Genomic DNA, 23,242 nt, shown 5'->3' on the forward strand with positions numbered 1-23,242 from the left:
TGTAACGGCCAGAGTGCCGCAGGGCACGGAGCAGGCCGCACAGACTCCCTTGACGGAGACAGACGTTTATTGGTAGACGCATACAACAGTGGCACTCACACCTCACGTAACCAGCGTACATGAGCACGGGCATCGACAATGTGAACTAGGACATAAAGGTGAACAGAGGCAATGTGCAGTGATGCACACCGATGGGGGTTTAAATATGTAAACACGGAACAACTCTAACCAGGTGCAGGTGTGTGCAGACATGTAGGTGTGATTACAATCAAGATTAAAAACAAGAAACTCCCACTGCACGCTGCAGGCTGTACCACATGACAGTGAGATGGGAGCGTTCTGTGACATCACCCTTATATTATCAACTTCAGCTTTAATCCTGAGCTACATTTGGTTGTTCATGTTTATTCTCTGCATTGCTCACTTCAGGATGTGTCATTTATGATTCGAAATGATTTACATCAAAAACAGTTTAAATAATTCAATAAATACATAAAGCCTTATTTGGTAGCGTTCTACCTCCCACTGAGCCGTGTGTCTGAATATTGAAGTCCTTTAACATACAATATAGATCCACTATAATGAATTTAAAGGTAATGAGTTCATAGGTTTTTATTACATTTGCAAGATATGTAATTTTGATGTGGAGCAAATTTTCTCCAAAGTGAGAAATAATATTTCTTGATCAAGGAGAAGTTCTAAAACTTCTGCCAATATCTGCCAGTCCCTCGACATCACTTCTTTTGAACCATACAATAAGTCAAGATAAAACAATACATGAGAATCAACAATGAAAAGTAACATCCGTTTCCATATATGTTTGAACTAATACACTTGGTAAAGCCCCTCAGTTGTCAGATTTGACCTGACCTGTCTTAAAACATTTAAATTATCCTGCTTTTCTATTTGTTTTAAATCACTGCCCTTTTTTAATAAGACAATTTACCAAGTGAATGGACAGTGCACTGTATAAATAACTGAATACAATGTAAGTGTAACAGAGTGAATAAAGGTATTTTTTATTAATTTTGTACTATGGAAAAAAGATAATTACCTTTGCTAAAACTTTTGTGTGTATAATGTTTAATTATAAAGTGTAGTTAGTCTTAACACATGCTTGTAGGCATATATCAGAGTTTAATACCTTGAATAAAATATGATCATTATACAGTTTCTTCCGTGATATAAAATATTTAAAGCACATCTTTGCCTTCCAAAACTGGTGTCAGTTAAGATATTAATGTATGAAAGAAGAAAGAGACGACTCCTCCCAGCAGGAGGCCTACCATTCATCAATGGAATACATTTTTTAAAGTAACACTGCCAACCCTAGGTGGGAGACACTGTGAGAGAGAGCATCACTTCATGCACTGGGTCTCCAGAATTCTCTGAAACACTACTCCCCACCTGAAGACTCATCTGCAGCTTTCAGTGACCCTTTTTTTTTTTTTTTTTTTACTGTTGCTGATATGGATAAATATCTGTTGATCACTGTCATGCTGAGAGATCTGTTTCAATAGAGGAAGCCAGAGCCCCAGTGGCTGGATCTGTTCTGCATGAACAAAGCTCATTTTACACCAAACCTACTTTAGCGGATATGCTGAAAAAGCTCTGCTTCTGTTCTCGTCTGACTGGGGCCCTGGATCAGGAAGCTTTAATGAGAGTAAAGGCTTTTGTTTATGGTGTCTTCTGGCAAGCCCTGCAAATGGTATGTTGGCATGGAGATGTCACATTAGTTTTTCAGAAATGGTGCCCTCAAGATACACCCAACATATGCTATTCTCCAGCTCTTGTCTGTAGAGAACTCTTTGTATGGGTCCAAAACATACATACATACATACATACATACATACATACATACATGTTTTTCCAGACAGGTGCATGTTTTTAATAGCAGGTGTCTGGTTTATAAATGTCAATGCTTTGTTTTGTTTTTAATTTTTTTTGTTTTCTGGAATAATCCAGTGTAGAAACAGCTTCACATTAGAGTACTGTGTACTGTGTAGCATATAAACAGACTTTAGAGGACACATATGAAAAATAAGGGTTGCTGAGTGAAGCTTTCCTTAGTTTAGTTACTCTTTGGCTGATAAAGTTTGGTGTGTTTGTTGTGCAGGCAGACAGACCAAAAGTACTGACATTACATTTCTCTCTCTCTCTCTCTCTCTCTCTCTCTCTCTCTCTCTCTCTCTCTCTCTCTCTCTCTCTCTCTCTCTCTCTCTCTCTCTCTCTCTCTCTCTCTCTCTCTCTCTGTCTGTCCTTGCATTCCCAGTTGCAGTGTGTTCTTGTGCAAGTACTCTGATGCCTGAATTTGGAATACAGTGCAATTTGGATTACAATGTAACTCACAAGCCAGTTGCACCATATTTAACAAACCAAACCAAGGAACTTTGGCTCATGGCTAACTTTAGATTTGAGAGCGAGACTATTGTTAAGCTGCGGATTTGGCTTCCATCTCAGCTTGTCTACAGTAACTCTCATAATAATCTCTGCCAGAAGGGGCAAAAATGATTTCCTTAGTCTCTTACCCAGTACCCCTACTGATCATTGGAATCTAGCATCCCTGCCATCTCTTCTTCAGGGGTATTATTTTAGGTCTGGCTTAACACAGGTCCAGGCAGTGGACATCCTGTTCTTTGAAACACCCCTTCCATAGCTGTCTCTGACCCCCTCCATTTGTGGGCTTTGTGCCCCCTACTGCAGCCACCATTCGCCCCTCTCTAGCTACCGCGGTCCTCCCGTCCAGGCCCCGCTCCCACCAGGCGCCATCGGGTGTGGCGCCCCTGGGGCGGGACCACCTGGCCACGCGGGAGACCCAGCAGGCTACGCGCAGACGTAGCCCCCAACTGAGGCACACTCTCAGCCCAGAGAACCTGCGGAGCTTGGCGGAGCGCGGACCCACCGACTCCGCCGGGGCCACCTCGCAGGGGCTCCCCAGGGCCAACAGTGACACGGACCTGGTCAACTCACAAGGCCGCTCCTCCCTCACAGCGTCCACGCTTGAGTTCACCCTCGGCCGTGGGCAGAACCTGATCATCTCGTGGGACATCAAGGAGGAGGTGGATGCCACTGACTGGATCGGGCTGTACCACATAGGTGAGAGGGGGCAGATTTCACTTTTGATTCTGATATTGTTGCTTTGCCTTTCCCATAGTGCAGTGTACCAACTGACCTGTCACTGGTGTCTTAATGAAGTGGCTTAATGAAATGGCTGGTTGTTTAATGAAATGGTAAGAGTTAGAATAAAGTGTTGACTGGAAAGTTTTGTGAATTTGGAATAATAAATACAATATGCTAATGAGTAACTTTTAAGATGTTGGCTGCCTTAGCAAGTTTTGGCTTTGGCAGGTCTTGACAGGTTTTGTCTGGTCTTTAATGGTTTTGATTGGCCCTGGCTGATTTTGACCAGTCATAGCTGGCCTTGGCTAGTTTTGGCTGGTTTTTGTGTGTTTGGCTTGCCTTGGTTGGTCTTGGCTAGTCTTGACTGCTTTTTGCTGGCTGTGACTGCTCTGCACAGTGTGGTGCATAAGTATGTGCTTATATGAAATGTTTGCAGAATCATTGTTGAGCTAAAGTGCTCTGTACATTTTGATCAGATCACCCTACATCAACTCTTGATTAATAACCGTTGCTGTGTAATTATCAATTTGATTCAATACTGCTCTTTTTTAATTGGTTCAGCATCAGGTTTGCCATTTTGAAGATCACCTAGGAATACACTGACTCATTCCCCTCTAGAACTTCTCTGTGCGACAGTATGGATCAGGGGTCTGATCCTGGAGCTTTCTGTACTGATACTTGAGTCTTCCAGTAGGACTCCAAGAAAGCCTGGATGTCCCTGGATGTCCCTGGAGATCCCTGGATGTCCCTGGATGTCCCTGGAGGTCCCTGGATGTCCCTGGGTCCAAAACACTTTTACACTTCTGATGCCCTTTTTATACGTTCCTTAATTGGAGGAGAAGTCGTCTGGAGCTAGAGTAATTCCAGATGTCTGTAAAGAATAAGGTCACCCAGTACCTGAGGCCAATACCTTCTCACGATGCCAGCAGTACAAAGCTGGGTGTGCTGCGCAGAATCTGACCCTTGACCTTTCATGCCCTTGAAGAGTAGGATCCCAAGTTCTGAATACGAGAGCAAACGAACGATCTGTCTGGGCACTTTGCCTCGGGCTGTCGACCAAGTTATCGCCCCAGTACTTCATTACCATCACATGCATCTCATCCCAGGGGAGTTCTGCATTTCAGCAGCTAAGCAGATGTTCAATAGCATGAGCATGATCAATGTCTGGGCTCCTCTTTAAAAAAGGGCCACATTTCCATTCCCTTGTAGCAGTGCAACGTACATTATACCCTCTTCCATTTCCTTTCTTGCTAGTTGCTCATTTTATTTTTCTAATGTTGATTTTACCTTTCTGCTCTGTTCTTTATTTTTTACAGATTCAGTTACTGTGGAAAATCATTTTTTGTGTCAGTTCCTAGACTGCTGGAACAGTCTTGTACTGAAGCTGCAATCCCCTGTCACATTCCTGTAGTTTCCCTGTTTAGTGCTGCACTGTCAGTCCTTCTTCACTAATACGACTAACTGCTATTCAGAAATGAGAGCTGTACTACTGGATCAATTCCACACATTCCTATTCACTGTGCAAACTACAAAAACCAAAAGTGTATCTGCTGCTGATTATCCCATGAGCTGGTTTACTCTACCATTTATGTCAACAAAAGACGACGATGTGTGGAAGCATCACAGGGGTACCACACTGTGCACAAACACTCAGGTTTACTATGAACAAGCCCCCAAGCACTCCTGTACTGCCTGATTAAACAAGCACTGGGTTAAATATTTTTCAGATAAAATCTAGTGATCCTTAAAACTGATTGTTTTGTGTTTTCATATAACACATCTCTGTTTCTTTCTTTTTGTACTAAAACGCAAGGTTGACAACTGACTTAGAAAGTTCAGTTAACTACAAGACATGGCTTAGGGGGTTCTGTATTTTATCACCACAACTCTGCTTTCTGAAAGAATTCCTAACAGGGATTCCTAATGGGAATCCTTAGTGGGAATTCCTAATGGGAATTCCTAATGAGGATCTTAATATGGATTCCTAACAAGAATTGAATACATGCAGATCCAGACATTTTTACCAGCATTCATGCTTTTAGGCAGAGACCATAGTATTATAATTGACTTTAAATCTTGTTTTAATGTAACTGTAATGTTTTGAGAACAGAGATGTAGTTGAATGAAGGAAGACCAAGAACTTTAATAATGAAGGAAATCCAAAGCGTAGTCAGAAAACAGGCAGTGTAAATCTTTATGATAATTCAGTCAAGCAAACAAATCCAAAATGTGGCAGGCAAAAAGGGTAATCCAAAAATATAGGCAGAGAAACCATACAACTATCCAAAATGCTCAGTAACGAGACTTTGCAAAGATTGAGTGAACACATAGGGGGAGATATATATATATATATATTATACACACACACACACACACATACACACACACACACACACACACACACACACACTGGGAATGAAGAGAGGCTTTCTGGGTACCGTAGTCCTTGTCAGATGGTGTTGTTGTGGCAGGTGTGACAATAACAATGTACAAAATGCTCACAAAACTATATATGGTCATGTAGAATTAAATTAGGGATGAGACAAAGTGTACACAGCTACAGCTATCTAGAATGAAATTGGGGACAGCGCATATAGCCATTGTCACAGCATGTATAGCCATTGTAATGGCCCAGGTACCGAAGGGCAAGGGGCAGGACACACAGGCTCCAGTAACATGGACAAACATTTATTACCATACAAACACAACAGCACTCACACGTATTACAAACAAGGAACATGAAACGGTTAACGTTAAACAGACACGAGAAACAAGAATACATCTTACATTAACACGTTACATTCACACATTACGCCAACAATAACCGACAACACCGCATGCAACGACAAGAGTTTAAATACACAAAAGACTAACACAATACAGGTGTGTGCAGGCGTGGCTACAAACACGACCCTCCCACTAAACGCGGCGGGACAAACCACGTGACTCACAGGAGGTGAGCGTTCCATGACAGCCATAGGTATCTAGAATTGACATACGGACAACATTAAGTGCATATAGCCATAATGATTTAGAATAAACTTAGTGACAGTGTGTTGTTCAAGAACATATTAACCTGAATTTCTGTGATACGTATTAAACAGATATTAGCTATGCTCCAATAATTCCAGCCCTGTTAGTATTGGATATACTCTATTGCGCATATAAGAAGCCTTATGTCCTACAAACAGTGGACAGCTGTCCAAATCAATTCCCCTTTATCAAGGTCTGTAGAAGCTTCACAAAAGAATTCTAAATGTAAGGAGTTAAGACTTTAACAGGCATGCACAGGATAGTGAAAAACTTGACAGACTTGCAGTGAATTGATATCCATGGTAATGAAAGCCGTAGCTGCAGCAACAAGAGTGACTTCTGCTTTTATGCTGCAATTTCCCTGCTGGGGCAGGTACAAGTCTCTTCCTGAAGGGGACATCCAAGGTCACACCAAAAGTATGTACTGCTGAATTAAATGTATATACAGGAAACCTTATTAATAATATATATATTGGATAATTTGATATATAGGCAATTAATCTAATAAAGGGCTATACCAGCATTTAAATTAATAGTAATAATAGTTATAACAGAGTTCCTTATAAATATGTTTTTAGAACCAATTATCCTGCATAAATGCATGCATGTATGCATATCCTGCATAGATGCATTTGTAACAACCCAAATCACTTGAAAATCACTCAAACATTCTGTGCTTTATGAAGATTTAAATGGTGGATGCCCTGCCTACCTAGATGTGGGCATTATCTGATGTGGCTGTCCCATATCAGTATGGCAGCTGTGTCGATACACAAGATTCAACCCTAAGGTAAAGGGGTAAACAAAATGCAATCTAATATTCAGATTAATGGCATTTAGCAGACACTTTTATCCAACGTGACTTACAACTGACTGAGTACAATTTGAGCAATAAGGGTTAAGGGCTTTGCTTAGAGGTCCAACAGTGGCAACCTTGGTAGTAGTGGAGCAGAAATGTCCCTACTACTAGTCTAATACCTTAACTGCTGAGCTACCCCTGCTCCTATGGGTAGCTCAGTCTGGTTACAATTGCAAATGTGTTTTGTTCTGCTGAGTGGTAAAAGTAACAAAACACATCTGGCATGTCATTTGTTTTAAGTTAACCTCTGCAAAGTAGGTACCTACTAGAGGTCACCCACCACTGACACACTTCCTTGCTCCACAGACACTTGTACCAAGGGCTAATGTTTGGTGGGGGGCTGGATGATGGTAGTGGACCAAACCACTGTGAGGCGTATGAAGGGGAGAATGCAATCTTTCAAAATGTATCAGTTCTTTCAATGTACATGATATTATTTCAAATTATATAGTTATGTTTTCAGTGATATATTGAGGGGGACAACTCTGTTTTTCCCAGGAAAAGGGGGGGGGGGGGTTCTGATCATTTCTAGCCTGTATCAAGATAAAGAGTCACAAGTTATAACCAATGATTCCCTCTGTTCCCAGAGAGACTTGGTTTATACTATATACTTATAAGATCGACAGATTGAAAAGAAGTTGTAGGGTGTTTCTCAGATTGAAGGATAACAGGAATTGTAAACATTTTATTGGGTTGTAGAATGACAGTTAATTCCCGCCAAATCCACAATGTCAGCATTCCAAAGGTCTGCAGTGGAACCTTTGCCTCATCCACAGTTTGAAAGACTGCAGAACCGAGGCCTTAAGTGTGAATTGGTTAAGCCCTCAGACTGAGTGACCATCACTTAACTTTTCCTTTTTTAATTTTTGCTGTCTTCATATACTTGTTTTTATAGAGCCCTGCTGGAAATAAGACTATGTTTTCTGCTGACCTCCTTGCATAAATAATAATAATAATAATAATAATAATTCTGTCTGTTAGATGAGAAGTGTCCATCAAATGTTTGGGACTGCAAGAACCGTGGCGTAAACGGAACCCAGTGTGGTCAGATAGTGTGGAGACTGGAGCCAGGGCCTTACTTCCTGGACGGTCAGTGTCTCATTCTGCACTCACAATCACAGTTTGCTAGTCCTGCATACCTTCTCTGATACTTTCATGGTGTTGTGGTCATGCCAGCTGCACCCGATTGGAACTAATAAAGCGCTTACATAATACAGACAGCCATTTTGGAGGAAGCTTTATCATTCCAGAATTCTCCTGTTTTATTCCCTTTAGCGGAAACCAGGATTTGTTTCAAATACTACCATGGAGTGAGTGGAGCTCTGAGAGCCACAACACCGTGTATCATAGTCAAGAACCCAAGAGTTTCGGTCAGTGAATATATGTTTGTGTGTAGCTGTGTGTTTGTGTGTGTTTGTGTGTGTACATGCATGGAGGGGGCAGGGTTACATAGGCTTGACATACACTGTTCTTTTGCCTTTGCTTGTCAAATTGTCTGTTTCACATGGTTTAAAAATGTGGTGGAGAACTAGTTTATTCTCAATGAACCTTATATGATCTCATCCCACAGGGTACACACAGACATGAGAGAGACGTGAAAGGGAATACACATAGATTATATTAACCTTATCAGAGATAACCCTTAGCCTAACCCTAACCCTAACCCCAGCAGAGATAACCTTTATCCTAGCGGAGATAACCATAACCCTAACCCTAGCAGTGATAACCCTAACCCTAACCCTAGCAGTGATAACCCTAACCCTAACCCTAGCAGTGATAACCCTAACCCTAACCCTAGCAGTGATAACCCTAACCCTAACCCTAGTGGAGATAACCCTAACCCTAACCCTAGTGGAGATAACCCTAACCCTAACCCTAGCGGAGATAACCCTAACCCTAACCCTAACCCTAGTGGAGATAACCCTAACCCTAACCTTAGCAGAGATAACCATAACCATAACCCTAGTGGAGATAACCCTAGCCCAAAAAGAGATAACCCTAACCCTAGCGGAGATAACCCTAGCCCAAAAAGAGATAACCCTAACCCTAGCAGAGATAACCATAACCCTAACCCTAGTAGAGATAACCCTAGCCCAAAAAGAGATAACCCTAACTCTAGCGGAGATAACCCTAACCCTAACCCTAGCGGAGATAATCCTAACCCTAACCTTAACAGAGGGAGGGTATTTTGGAGAGGGCTTCCATAGAGGGCTTGTTTATCTGTTTATCTGAGTGGTCCTCATCCCTAAAATTTTACTGTTTTCTTTTATGGTACTTAGATTAGGTACGTCTGTTACATATAATGGTAAATAATGTCTTTGTTTGGAGAGAGGCAGAGGGAGAGGCAGAGAGAGGCAGAGGGAGGCAGAGAGGGGCAGAGAGAGGCAGAGAGGGGCAGAGACAGGCAGTGTGCTGAAGCTGTGTACCAGCAGGAGTTCTACTCTGAGCTTGATCCAGGACAGCCAAAGCAGCCCGACTGAGGGCCTCATTTTGAAATAGTACAAGTTCAGCTTTGAACTCTCTCCTTTTCACAAGCCTCACACGGAGGTTGTCTGTAGTTCTTTTCTAAGTCAAAGTAAACTAAGTCAATCTCTGACCCCTTTGCTATGTTTATGTCTAACATCAGTGAACACCCAAAGAGCAGCTCATCAGCTGGCAATAGCTGTCCTAAATGTGTCTAAACAGAGGGACATCACTACAGGAAAATGTGCAAGTTTGTTAGTTGTAATATAAACAATAGCTGGCATAAAATATGAATCATCTTATTAAGACTAGATAATCATGTTAGTGTGTGTATAGATGTTTGCAAGGAAAAACAGGGGCAACACAGAGACTTACACTGAGAGTTATGGCCAGGTGAGAGATATGGACAGTTGTGAAATGAGGACAGGTGTAAGATAAAGACAGATGTTTGGAACAGGTGTGAGACAGGGGTAAAATGTGGTTGTACTGATTTTGGTGCTTTTTCTCAGGCTGACAGCCAAGGTGAAGGCCAGCAGACTTCAGATAGCAGCCGGAAACTGGTCAGCTTCACCCTGTCTGGTTAGTGGAGTGTGTGATTGAGTGCAGGAATGTGTATACACAGTTCTGAGCATACAATAACCTGACTGTCATCTGTGTGGCTATCCGAGTGTACTATAACCTGAATGTCATCCATGTAGATATCTGTGCGAACTATAACCTGACTATGATCCACGTAGATATCCGAGCTGTGGGGTTGAAGAAGGGGATGTTCTTTAACCCCGACCCCTATCTGAAGATGAGGATCCTTCCAGGCAAGAGGAACATCTTCCCTACCTTCTCCCACCATGGCCAAGAGAGACGATCTGCCATTATGACCAATACTACTAACCCTGTGTGGCACGGAGAGGTGAAGCACACACACAGCATCATTTGCTAATATACAAATATACTACTACAGACATATACTATAACATTGTATACACATCTCACATTCATAATCACAGGCATGCATCTACATAAGTGAAAGTCTGACATGAATTTACAGTTTCATAAGCATGCACACAAACGCTCTTACATGCCAGTTTTGGACTTTTTCCTTCTCTGCAGAGACACACTTTTGTGGCACTAGTAACAGATGTCCTAATAATTGAGATCAAGGACAAGTTTGCCAAAAGTCGACCCATCATCAAACGCTTCCTAGGTCAGCTGAACATCCCTGTCCAGAGGCTGCTGGAGAGACCTTCATCAGGGTCAGCATTATGAGAGTGGCTGTCTGCCACTTTAGTTACACTCTGCACACAAATACATACATACACACTTAGAAACATGCTAACACACAGCATTAACACAGTAATATACACGTACAGACTAATACTCACATATACACGCTAATACAGACTAACTCATTAACTACTTACATGCTCCATGAACACTAATACACACTACATACATTCTGAAACACATGCATACATACACATATACTCTTTCACTCTAACACACAAACTCCCATGTGCACAACATGCATACACACACACACGCACATGCTCCATAGAAACCCCTTAGCAGCAAGAGATGCCATAACAACTGGTTAGCAACCACTTGGAACACCATAGCAACCACCTGGAACTCTAGAATAACTCTTTATGTTATTATTACAGAAATCAGCTTCTGAACTTCTCTCTCTGCCGCCGGTTGCCCACTGATAATGTCAGTGGTCAGCTGCAGTTTAAAGTGGATATCACCTCTACAAACCAGGACGGTGAGATAGCACACACACACACACGCACACACACAAACTCACATTGGTTAATAGTTTAATGTAGACCCTGCAACAATTTCTTACTTAAAAAAGGCAAAATTCAAATTTCTATTTCACTTTGCTCTTAGATTTCCGTAACTAGCCATTTAGATGTCTACAAAAAAATTAAAAAGTGATAAGATGCTCTTAGTTATATCTGTTATAACATCACGAAATTCTTATTTTCATTGCTGGAAATCTTTGTTCACAGACGTCTCCCCTGAGTCAATTCTTGGTGTGGCGGCCCTGAATGCCGCCCCTGGTACCCCTTCAGACGATGAGGATCTGCCCCATCCTCTCCTGGTCACGTCTGCAGGACCCTCTCCCACAGGCTCCCAGGGTTCCCGCAGGAATGGGGAGGGAGGTAGCATCCATTCACCCGATACTGAGACCTGCGGTGCCACTTTCGATGACGAGGCCCCACCGTCTCCTGACTTACTGCCGGGGTCGTTCAGCGAGCAGCTTGACAGCATCGAGGCCCCAAAAGGGCCTGGAGAGAGGCCATTGGGTGCTGCCTCCACCCAGCTACGCTCCAGCTTCCCCACGCACACTCGCCTCAGCGCTATGCTCCACATCGACTCGGACGAGGATGAGGAGAGGTCCACTGGCACTGATCTCACCCCATCTACTCTAATCACAGCCTCCAGAGGTCTTCTGGGCCCCTCCAAACCACCTGAAGAACCAGAGGAACCCAAGCAGCAAGGGAAAGAGGAAGAACTGCGAGACGACGCAAGGCTGGAGTCAGAAGTGGAGACTCTGACTTTAGGGACTGAGCTGGTTCCACAACCTGAGATGATCCCCAGTTCTGTGGCTCCAGAAGTGGAGACCGCCAGTCTGTTGGAGAGGCCGGAGGGAGAGGAGGACCTGGGGCCCAGTGAGGAGCTCGCAACAGAGGTAGATATCTCTTCCATGGCATCTGACACTTGCCCAGTACCAGTGTCTGCCTCTCAGGTGAGATGTGTTTGAGTGACCCCCAAATTACCATGTAAATTCTGACAGCCATGTTTGTGGAGAGATTTACAGTGGAAAGTGATGAAGAAATGTTACTAATAATGGTGTTTTGTTTTGTTTTTTAAACAGGAAACAGAAGAGGGGGCTGAGACGGCTATAGATCCAGGGGGAGGGGAGCTCTCGGATGAACCTCCTCCAACCTGTGAAGTTGCTGACACTGGAGGTGAACCACCTCCAGCCCATGATTTCGAACTGGACACACCTCCTCCTGATCTATTAGCCAATGAGGAGGAGGAAGAGGAGATGGAGGAGGAAACTATGTCCAGGAGGTGGAGCCTGGAGGCAACTGCGGGTGTGTCACAGGAGGAGGAGGAGGAGGAGGAGTTAATGTATTCCGGAGAGGGTGGGTCTGTGGATTCGGAGACTTTTGCTACAGAGACAGACACAGAAACAGGTAAAAGCATAGCTAAATGAAGAATAACCAAACAAAAACATTAATTTATTTGCTTCATCAATTAAATGCTAAATATACTGGTATCTTGAAAATTGAAAGCAGTAGCAAACTCCAGTTCAGGCTTTTTCTGTGGATGATGGAGGCATGAAGGACAGAAGCATGGAAGTTCAGAATTGTGGAAGTGTGGAAATTTAGAAGTGTGTGGTTAAAGTCTGAAACTGAAGTTTGGCGCCTCGACCCAGAAAATTCAAATATCTTCAACATATGGAGGGAAAATGGAGGCATGAAAGAAAGACAGAGGAGTTAGGTTATAGATAGAGGAGTTAGGTTATAGACTGAGGAGTTAGATTATAGATAGAGCAGTTAGGCTATAGACAGAGGAGTTAGGATATAGATAGAGCAGTTAGGTTATAGATAGAGCAGTTAGTTTATAGACAAAGGAGTTAGGTTATAGATAGAACAGTTAGGCTATAGACAGAGGAGTTAGGTTATAGATAGAGCAGTTAGGTTATAGATAGAGCAGTTAGTTTATAGACAAAGGAGTTAGGTTATAGATAGAACAGTTAGGCTATAGACAGAGGAGTTAGGTTATAGATAGAGCAGTTAGGTTATAGATAGAGCAGTTAGTTTATAGACAAAGGAGTTAGGTTATAGATAGAAAAGTTAGGCTATAGACAGAGGAGTTAGGTTATAGATAGAGCAGTTAGGTTATAGATAGAGGAGTTAGACTTCTGTCAGGTGATAAATGGATGACAGAAGCATAACACAAAGGATGAGTAGTAAGGCAGGAAAGTGGTAACTAGCCATGTAAAGTGCTGATTTTGATGAAAAGCCAAAACATTTAAGGAGTAGTAAGAGTGTGAGACGTTAGATATCTGAAAGAGATAATGGACAGCAAAATCTACATATTGAATAACAAAATTAAATTAAACAAACAAAAAAATGTTAAAAATAATGATTTCCTATTAAAAGGGTTTTAGTAGCTGATGAAGTTTCTCTATAATCTATGGCTTTTCCTAATCTTAGCTGTGGCTGAAGAATTATCAGAAATTTGGAAGTTTGGGAAATATGGTTTGGAAGTCCTATTGGCCTATTGAATTGTTATGGATTGATACCTTATTGATTTGACGTCAAATTGAAAATCTTTTTCCTAATGGGTATTGTGTGATGTGGTCTCCTGTGTAGGTGTGCCACAGCTAAATGGACATCAGCAAGTTCGATCGCTGCCCTCTGTAAGGCAAGATATCCACAGATACCAGCGTGTGGACGAGCCCTTGCCTCCCAGTGAGTGTGTGTACGGGTTTACATATGTCAGCATGTGCATGCAGTGTGAGTGTGTGTGTCTCTGTGTGTGTGTGTGTGTGTGTGTGTGTGTGTGTGTGTGTGTGTGTGCGCACGCAAGTGTACGTGTCTTTTCTGTTGCACCATTATTACCTACCCATTAGGAATATTTACCCTCTACAGTTTATATTACCTACCCTCTGGGTATATTTACTCTACAGTATATATTACCTGCCCACTGGTTATATTTACCCTCTGCAGTTTATATTAGCTATCCTCTAGCCCTTCTACAGTTGACTGTTCCAGGCAGATCACTCTCAGCACACCAGTGACAGTGACACATGTGGGAAAAAAAACATAGCAACATTGCTGTGCCTGACACACTCAGCTCACACCCTGTGCTATGTTAAGAAAATCAGACCCATTCAGCAGTCCTGATGTCAAACACTCACCAGTGAAGAGAGGGTTGAACATGCCTACACTAGGGGTAAAGTAAGCAGTAAGTACACATACATGATGGTGGGAGTATCTTTATGTGCATGTTTGTACTCTGCAGGAAACTACAATAAACCTACATTTACATTTCCGTTATTTGAAACACCAGGATCTAATATTTAGATGCATCTTAAGACCTTGATTGCTTAGGCCATATGTGTTGCATGTGGGCTGGCTCTAAATACAGCAGGGCAGCACCTTCAGGAGCATGGCAGGCCATCACTGATGTATAGGATTCTGTTAACTCCAGCCTCAGACATACCAGAGACCATTCCTCTCATTAACCCTCCTGCTGTGCTCCGCAGACTGGGAGGCTCGTATTGATAGTCATGGCCGTATTTTCTTTGTGGACCACGTGAACCGGACCACCACCTGGCAGAGACCCACTGGCCCTCCCGCTCCTCAGGGTTTGACCCCATCCAGCTCCATCCAGCAGATGGAGCAGCTGAACCGCAGGTCAAAACACCATGCACCTGTAAACACCAGATCCCTGTAAACACCACACTCCTGTAAACACCACACTCCTGTATACACCTCGCTCCTGTAAACATCACACTCCTGGTAACACCGTGCCTCTGTAAATGCCATGCCTCTGTAAAGCTCACCCCGGTAAACACCACATTACTGTAAACAACATGCTCCTGTAAGACAAGGCATCCCCATAAACACCATGCCCCTCTACAAACACACTCCTGTAAACACCACACTCCCATAAATACCACACTCCTGTAAACATAATATGTTTATAAACACCACATTCAAAAAGTGCTACATGTGTATGACCACTACTGAAACAGTATACCTTTGAAGATATAGCTTCACATGGATGGTAATTACAAACTACAAAATAAGCAGCACTAAATTTAATTTTCCTCTTGTTGTGCAAGTTGGCATTTAAATGAGAGAAAGTCCATTTTTAAAATTAGTCTGCAAGAAAAAAAGGTCATGCATCATTCTTTCCGTGGGTTGCACATTACATTTCTATGGCTGAGTTTCAAAGTAATAATTCTAGGCTTCTTTTTGTAGACAGAAGCTCACATTACTTAGCTGGGATGTCTGGTGCCACCTACTTTAACAGGTACCAGAGTATCCGCAGAACAATGACCAATGAGAGGTCAGAGGAACCAACTTCAGATCCTCCCGAGGACTCAGAGCTCCTGTCCCTGTCCATCTCTGGTGAGATAACAAGTCACACATCCTATAGGGCTCCTAAGGACGTTCACAAATGTCATTACTCCAGTCTGTTATCATTATTTTTATTTTTCTGTTTTACATTTTTGAACAGTTGGGAGAATGTTTTGTTTGGAAGTCAAGTATTATCAGTTATTTCTCTCGTCAGGGTAGAAAAGGTTCTAGCAGAATGCCAAGCAGTCCTACTGACCAAATTGCATCACTGAACCGTGGACCTAGTAATGTGGACTTACACCTGAGCAAAATATATGTGTGTGTGTGTGTGTGTGTGTGTGTACAGACTACCGTAGGGATGGCTCAGTAGCCAACACTAGCAATCGTTCACGTCTGGCCCTGCTGCTACAGTCTCCTGGTGCCAAATTCCTCTCTAGTCCTGAGTTCTTCACTGTGCTGCACTCTAACACTGTGAGTGAAACACACACACACACACACACACACGCACATGTGATGTTGGCAAAGTTTATTTCATAAGAACTAATGTTATATTCCTTGTTCCTTTGTAGTCATTCTCCTAGTGTAATTTTGTTCAATCAGGTGATCTGTGATATTTTAATAGATAACAACAGCCATCCATGTCCTTTTTCTCCTGTAGCTCACCTGGTATAGCAGGTAGAGCAAGGTGTTAGCAACACCAAAGTCATGGTTTTGATTCTCAGGGAGCAGACAGACTGTCCTCCTCAGCCAGAGGAGGATGGCCCCCCTTTTGAGTCTTGGTTCCTCTCAAGGTTTCTTCCTTATGCTGTAAGGAGTTTTTCCTTGCCACTGTCACCCTTGGCTTGCTCAATGGGGGCTTGGATTCGGACATTTGTAAAGCTGCTTTGTGACAATATCTGTTGTAAAAAGCGCTATAAAAATAAATTTGATTTGATGTGATGTCTCTAAATTGACTTGCCAAATGCTATAAATATAAAATGAAGATGGCAATGACTAAATTAGTTGTTTTATTTGTTTTAAAAGAACATACATAATTAAACATCATTCTACACTTCTGATCTTTTGAATGACATTGGACTTTCAGAGTGCCTACCGCCTGTTTACCACTAACACGTGTCTGAAGCACATGATTAGCAAGGTCCGACGGGACGCGCAGCACTTCGAGCGCTACCAGCACAACCGAGACCTTGTCACCTTCCTCAACCTGTTTGCCAACAAACAGCTCGAGTTACCACGTGGCTGGGAGATGAAGCATGATCATGCTGGCAAGGTGTGTGTGGGTGTGTATTTGCATGTGTGTGTGTGTGGGGGGGGGGGGGGTTGCATGTGCGTGCATGTTTGGGTGTGTGTGTGATTGTGTGTGTATGGAAAGAATGATATCTAGCAATTTCTGGTTTAGAAGAAGAGTGTATTTATTAATGTAGTAAAAACATGATGGATTTCTAAGACCTTAGTTTTCTTTGTTTAGACTAAGGAGATCAATCATTATGAGTCCCCCCAGCAGTTGCTATGGCACCCACGCCATTTATGAAGCTGTGCTGTTTTTTTTGTTCTGTCTTTAGTATTCTCATAACTTCCTGAACATATAACTCTTTTGTTTCCTTGATTGTCATGAAATCTTATCTCCTTAAGTGTGGGGTTTTTTCATCTTTGATGTACATAGCTTGCTTTTCTGCTGTCGATAATGCATCAACCCTTTCTGTTTCTACTTGCCAGTATTTTGAGCCCCGACTGGACTGATTATAGGAACTAGATCTATAAGACTTGGATTAGCCCAGTTAAAGATGTGGACTGCTCATACCTCATTTTACATATTTTCCCTGTTAATTTCCATTGTAAGGCCCACTAGGAAGGTTTGCAGTTGCAGAAAATGTACTAATGAAACCTCTCCTAAAACCTTCATGTTCTAAACTCCTCTGGGGTTTACCCTTTAAGTGAAAGCAGTTTTTCTGTGTGTTCTTGCTCATAGCCATTCTTTGTGGATCATAACTGCCGCGCCACCACGTTCATAGACCCACGCCTACCCCTACAGAGCTCCCGCTCCAGTGGCCACCTGGCACACCGCCTGCACCTGAACCGCCAGAGAAGCCACAGTGCAGGAGAGGTAGGAGTGTGTTTGAACTCACAGCCACAGTGCAGGAGAGGTAGTAGTGGGTTTGAACTCACAGCCACAGTGCAGGAGAGGTAGTAGTGGGTTTGAACTCACAGCCACAGTACAGAAGAGGTAGGAGTGGGTTCACACTCACAGCGACAGTGCTGCCTTGTTTCAGGTAGCAGAAGACTCCCACTCTCCGAGTCCCCAGACACAGCCAAGACCCTCAAGCACTTTCAGTGGTTCCAGTCGTGGCCAGTACCAAGACCTGGTACCTATGGGTGAGCTGGTACTTCCAATCCTACACAGGCATACCAATAATTAATCATCTACTAGTGCATTGGGTAGTGCCATCTATTAAGTATTCAATATGTAAGAGTTTGAATTCCTTCTCAACTGAGTTGGTGCCATGACCCTGGATAAATTTCCACTGATACCTGTTGGCAGAAGGGCTATAGCTGAAAGGAGAGATCGAAAGACATAGACAAGACATGTTACTACTCTCTGTCCAACAGACAACAGTTTTCCTGTCAGTTCACTCAGTAGTGCAGGTCTGTAGGTTCTTCTGACATTCACAAACATCCCCATGTTCAGCTTCTGTCTTTGTTACAGCTTATAATGAGAAGATTGTAGCATTCCTGCGACAGCCAAACATCTTAGAGATTCTACAGGAGAGGCAACCAGAGCTCGTGAGAAACCATTCCCTCAAGTACGTCTCCCTGTCAGCCGCACTGTATCACTGCTCTAAAACGTAATCAAATCAAAAGCCTTGTATAACTTTTCTCCAAGTCAAGGTCCTGTGAGCATAAAAGCAGTGCGTTGGTATTGTTTTGAATTTGTTGTTATTTCTTTACTATACTTTGCAAAGGAGATTCAACAATTTGACCCATAAGGTTAATGTTACTTGAATTTCTAGGGAGAAAGTACAATTTATTCGCAATGAAGGGGCGTCCGGATTAGCTCGGCTCTCTAGTGATGCAGACCTGGTCATGCTGCTCAGGTCAGTTGTTTGTGTGTGTGTGTTTGCATGTATGTATGTGTGTGTGTGTGTGTGTGTGTGTGTGTGTGTGTGTGTGTGTGTGTGTGTGTGTGTGTGTGTGTGTGTGTGTGTGTGTGTGTGTGTGTGTATTTGCATGGGTGCAGCCTTTGCATGTGTTCAGGCCAATGTACACTTTGTGTGTGTGTGTGTGTGTGTGTGCGTGTGTGTGTGTGTGTGTGTGTGATCACCAATGTAGGACTGAAGCACAATGCACTGAATAGTCTGTGTATATATATTATGAAGGATTTAGAGTATTATGGAACTTAGGGGTCAGTTATGGCAATGGCTAGTGTATTGTGGGCCAAAACTGGCCCGACTGTAACAGTCCAATTTATGATTTGTCATGGCTTTTGGCCCATATGCTACCTATCATGCCAAATGTTTGTATGCCATTTCTATTTGGGTCCAAAACTGGCCCAGGAGTAGACAGCCACATTCACAGCACCAGGATTCGGACAACGGCATTGCTGTCATTCCTTGGCAGTATGTGGGCCAGAAGAAAGTAGTAAGGGTGGGCCAGAACTGGGCTATCTGTATAGATTTCTGAATTGAGTTGGATCATCTCAGCTGAAGGGAGAGCTTTATGCCACATTGGGAATGCAAGGTTTGTCTGACTCTAAGCACTGGTTACATTTCCCCCTCATGTCTTGCAGTCTGTTTGAAGAGGAAGTGATGTCATATGTGCCTCCCCATGCCTTATCGCACTCGGGGTACTCTCATGCCTCCCCGCAGAGCTCCCCTGGTGAGCAGGCATATGTCTCCTTTCATGGGCCTTAACTTCATGTTTCCCTCTAATATCACTGTTTATCATTTAAGCTTGCTATAGCACCACAAAAGTGAGTCTCACATGTCACTTAATAATAACTAAAGACTGCTATTAAAGTCATGTTTTATGCATTTAAATGTCAAAAGGAATATGTGGGGTTTTATTTTGATAAAGATGACTTATTTAATGCTCTTATTAAACACACACACACACACACACACACACACACACACACACACACACACACACAGGTACTCCTAGAGCAAATGCTCGTGCTCCGGCCCCATATAAACGTGACTTTGAGGCCAAACTAAGAAACTTCTACCGGAAGTTGGAGACGAAGGGTTATGGACAGGGTCCAGGAAAAGTGAAGTAAGTTCACCTTTATCTAACCTTCTTCTGGGGCTTTGGAGAAATATCTTGGTTTTGATTTTTACTCTTAACATAAGGTATGAGTTAACCAAGTATGACTTCACAAATACTATTTAAGATGATTGAATTCTCACAAAAATTTCTTCACAACTCCTTTTGATTTGATTCAGTTGTTAGTGATGTAATTTGAGCTGTATTCATTTTTCACCCTAACTTAATTTGCTAAGTGATGTCATAGATTGAAAAAGCTTTAGTCATAAAATGCTCAAGCATTTAATTATATTGTATATTATATTACATTACTAATGACTTAATAACTAATCAATGCCTTAATGCTTTCTAACCAGTAATACTTGAAATAATCCATAATTATCAGTGATTGTTGTCACTGATGTTCTGGTTCCAGATTGATCATTCGCAGAGATCACCTGCTAGAGGATGCCTTCAACCAGATCATGTGCTACTCCCGAAAGGACCTGCAGAGGAGCAAACTCTATGTCAGCTTTGTGGGAGAAGAGGGGTGGGTCAATCACACCTTTCCATTTCTGAGGCTTATATTTTAGGTTCAGGTGTTTCCCTGTTTATTGGCACACATTTCATTTCTGATTTGTAGTTTTTTAACAGATTTCATAGAAGTTGGGGTGGTAGGTTTTCTAATAGGGATGGATTCATCTAACAGGGATATGTTCCTCTCCTGCTCTACACTTATTTGGAAGCCTATTGTGTCATATGTCTTCTAATTTCACTGACTAATTTTCTTAATAAATTTCTCTATTCTGGTATAAAAATGTATTTCAAGAATAAAAATGCAGACTTGAGAATTATTTGAAGAGAATAGCTGATTCCATTCTTTATTGCAGGTCAATGGCAATAAGTAGTATTGAGGCATCCTCTAGAGAATGTCTCACAATCACAAAGAACCCAGTTTTTTATACACTTTTCAGGATTATGTAATTGCCCAACCTTTGTTTACATACGAGCCTTTGAAATCTCCACCATTATATCCAAACCATACATTATTCAATATATGCAAATTTATATTCAATACCTATACCAGTTAGAGCTTGGCACCATTACATTTCAAGAGAATACTTCTCTTTTTAAAAAAAAATTGTTTAAACCTCCTTTTCCTGTAAACACTCTTTTTAATAACTAACTAATAAATCAGATTAGCACCTCTTGACTGTAGACAGATTAAGAAGCTCTGTATGTCTCATGTTCTTGTACATTATGGGTGTCTATCTCCAGGTCTCATGATCTACCACTCTTGAGACTAGATCTCCAGTTTTCCTAGTTTATTTGGTCTTTGCTTGCCACTTAGGTTGGACTACAGTGGCCCATCAAGGGAGTTCTTCTTTCTGGTGTCCCAGGAGCTATTTAACCCATATTATGGACTCTTTGAATACTCAGCCAATGATACTTACACTGTGCAGATCAGCCCAATGTCAGCGTTTGTCGACAACCACCATGAATGGTGAGTCAGCAAAAAAACATGACAGTGATTAATCAAAGACAGTTTTACTGTAAAAAACAGCATGGGGTACTTAAGATTAAAACTACATTAAAGAAAATTCCACATGATAATTATCAATGGATGGTTACTGGTGTGTCAACAGGTTTGTCCAAGATATACTATTTGCTATTCTTCTTAGGTTCCGGTTCAGTGGACGGATCCTGGGCCTTGCTCTGATTCACCAGTACCTTCTGGATGCCTTTTTCACTCGGCCATTCTACAAAGGCCTGCTACGCATGTGAGTCTTTGCTCTGTGATACAACTGTTCTCCCTCACATCTAACATTAGCAGAAATGAAAAAATTCTGGAGAAATTGAGACAAAACTATTGCATTGGCTTGCATGATTTTCACACATACTTTTTCACCCTTGATTTTGTATGGGAAATGTGGTGGCATCTGCATGCCATGTGTACCATGTGTACAAGCTCTGCAACCATGGGGTTCAGTTTCTGGGGGGCAGGATAAAGGAAAGGAGAGCGCCATCTTGGGGGTTTGGCACCAGCACCTTGTTTGGGTGTCTGGATTAGTGTGAGAATCTGATTCCAGATTTGTTTTGCAGCAGAATGTTGCAACACCGGCTATGTATGTATTTGTTAATAAAAGTCAGGAAATGGAATCATGAGCCTCCCCAGTCTTCCTTATCTGATCACTGCTATTGGAACTTTATCCAGATGTTTCAGTATCTTTCCTAAACATAACCCCTGACGTACTCTCAGAATAATCCAGCAGTGTCTTTTACTTAAATAGTTATAGCATTACCTCATTCCAAGAATAACATTTATAGAGTAATTTTCTCCTTCTCAAGACAAACAGTCATTGAGTTGCAAGCCAGAAACCACTACAAACCAGATACCAATCCTGGTTCAGTTCAGCCTGTTCCAGACCTAGACTGCAACATCCAAATACCATCAATCTTAGAGGAAAGTGCCAATCTTGTACTCCAGTCTGATCCTGGCAGGCAAGACTATGTGCCATCCCAGGGAGATGGCCCAGCTCTCATTGGTATGTGGTCCATGTTGTTATCCTAATGTCAAGTACTGCTGAGCTTTGCAAGGTCTAGAGCCTAAACCCTCTACCCAAATGTAGCATGGCAGGGGTGAACCTCATGGTCTCCTGAACCATGGAGCTAAAGACTGTGACACTGTGAACAAATGGTGATCCCAGTCTCTTTGGTTCTGGGTCAATGTGTGGTTAAAGCATTCACTGCTGTCACTTTGCAGGTAGAACGGTGTTAGGTCTTTTTATGGTAGAAGCAGTCTTCAGACACCACAGCAATGAACATTGTACACTGACGTCACCTGGCACAATGGCTAGGCTAATGTGTACCCAGGCCCACAAATACCAAGCAGCATTTTGTCTTTTACATCACTTTGGCTAATTTCCATTCCTGCACTGATAAAAGATTTATTCACACACCACCAGTCTGCCCCACTGGGAGCAGTGGACCTTAAGCTCAGCACACAGGACACAACATCTAGCTGCTGCCCCTGTTGGGACCAGCCCCATCACACTGGGGGGCTGATTTCTTCACATCCTATTGTACAGTTCTCTTTAGCACAGGGCTGCTCTGACAGGGCTTCATCTCCAGCATGTAGACATCCTACCCAGCAATTTTTGTTGTTTGAAGACCTTTCAAACTCTGGGTGCCACTGGAAATTGGCCCCTTAGTAGACAGTTTTTGAACAAGAGCGGCAATGTTGCTGAAACATTCCACAAAATGGCAGTAACATGAAGCCATTTCCAGGAAACCCTGCATCTCACATGTGGTCTGAGGAGTGGGACAATAGTGCACCACACTGATCCTGGTCTCGGCCTTCACTGTATTGCTATAATTAACTACATTCCCCAGGAACAAGACCAGTCACTGTAAGAATGCTGGT

General features: G+C 42.5%; 1 protein-coding gene across 1 annotated transcript in view; it reads left to right on the forward strand.

The window, feature by feature from the left end:
* Nucleotides 1-2,666: 2,666 nt before the first annotated feature.
* Nucleotides 2,667-23,242, forward strand: part of hecw2a (HECT, C2 and WW domain containing E3 ubiquitin protein ligase 2a) — a gene marked incomplete at its 5' end in the record, with an annotated part of 28,962 nt that continues 8,386 nt past the window's right edge. The window contains 23 exons of the mRNA XM_027006844.2: nt 2,667-3,096; nt 7,994-8,101; nt 8,288-8,382; nt 9,985-10,054; nt 10,213-10,382; nt 10,583-10,725; nt 11,134-11,234; nt 11,485-12,224; nt 12,354-12,678; nt 13,864-13,962; nt 14,760-14,910; nt 15,533-15,630; nt 15,926-16,050; nt 16,664-16,849; nt 17,549-17,683; nt 17,850-17,952; nt 18,284-18,380; nt 18,588-18,671; nt 19,364-19,452; nt 19,728-19,848; nt 20,255-20,368; nt 21,170-21,322; nt 21,501-21,599. Coding sequence (XP_026862645.2) covers nt 2,667-3,096; nt 7,994-8,101; nt 8,288-8,382; nt 9,985-10,054; nt 10,213-10,382; nt 10,583-10,725; nt 11,134-11,234; nt 11,485-12,224; nt 12,354-12,678; nt 13,864-13,962; nt 14,760-14,910; nt 15,533-15,630; nt 15,926-16,050; nt 16,664-16,849; nt 17,549-17,683; nt 17,850-17,952; nt 18,284-18,380; nt 18,588-18,671; nt 19,364-19,452; nt 19,728-19,848; nt 20,255-20,368; nt 21,170-21,322; nt 21,501-21,599 — 3,836 coding nt within the window. The remainder of the gene's footprint in view (nt 3,097-7,993; nt 8,102-8,287; nt 8,383-9,984; nt 10,055-10,212; nt 10,383-10,582; nt 10,726-11,133; nt 11,235-11,484; nt 12,225-12,353; nt 12,679-13,863; nt 13,963-14,759; nt 14,911-15,532; nt 15,631-15,925; nt 16,051-16,663; nt 16,850-17,548; nt 17,684-17,849; nt 17,953-18,283; nt 18,381-18,587; nt 18,672-19,363; nt 19,453-19,727; nt 19,849-20,254; nt 20,369-21,169; nt 21,323-21,500; nt 21,600-23,242) is intronic.

Source organism: Electrophorus electricus, chromosome 9 (genome assembly GCF_041902795.1).
Source record: "Electrophorus electricus isolate QZ-2024a chromosome 9, ASM4190279v1, whole genome shotgun sequence".
Lineage (NCBI taxonomy): Eukaryota > Metazoa > Chordata > Actinopteri > Gymnotiformes > Gymnotidae > Electrophorus > Electrophorus electricus.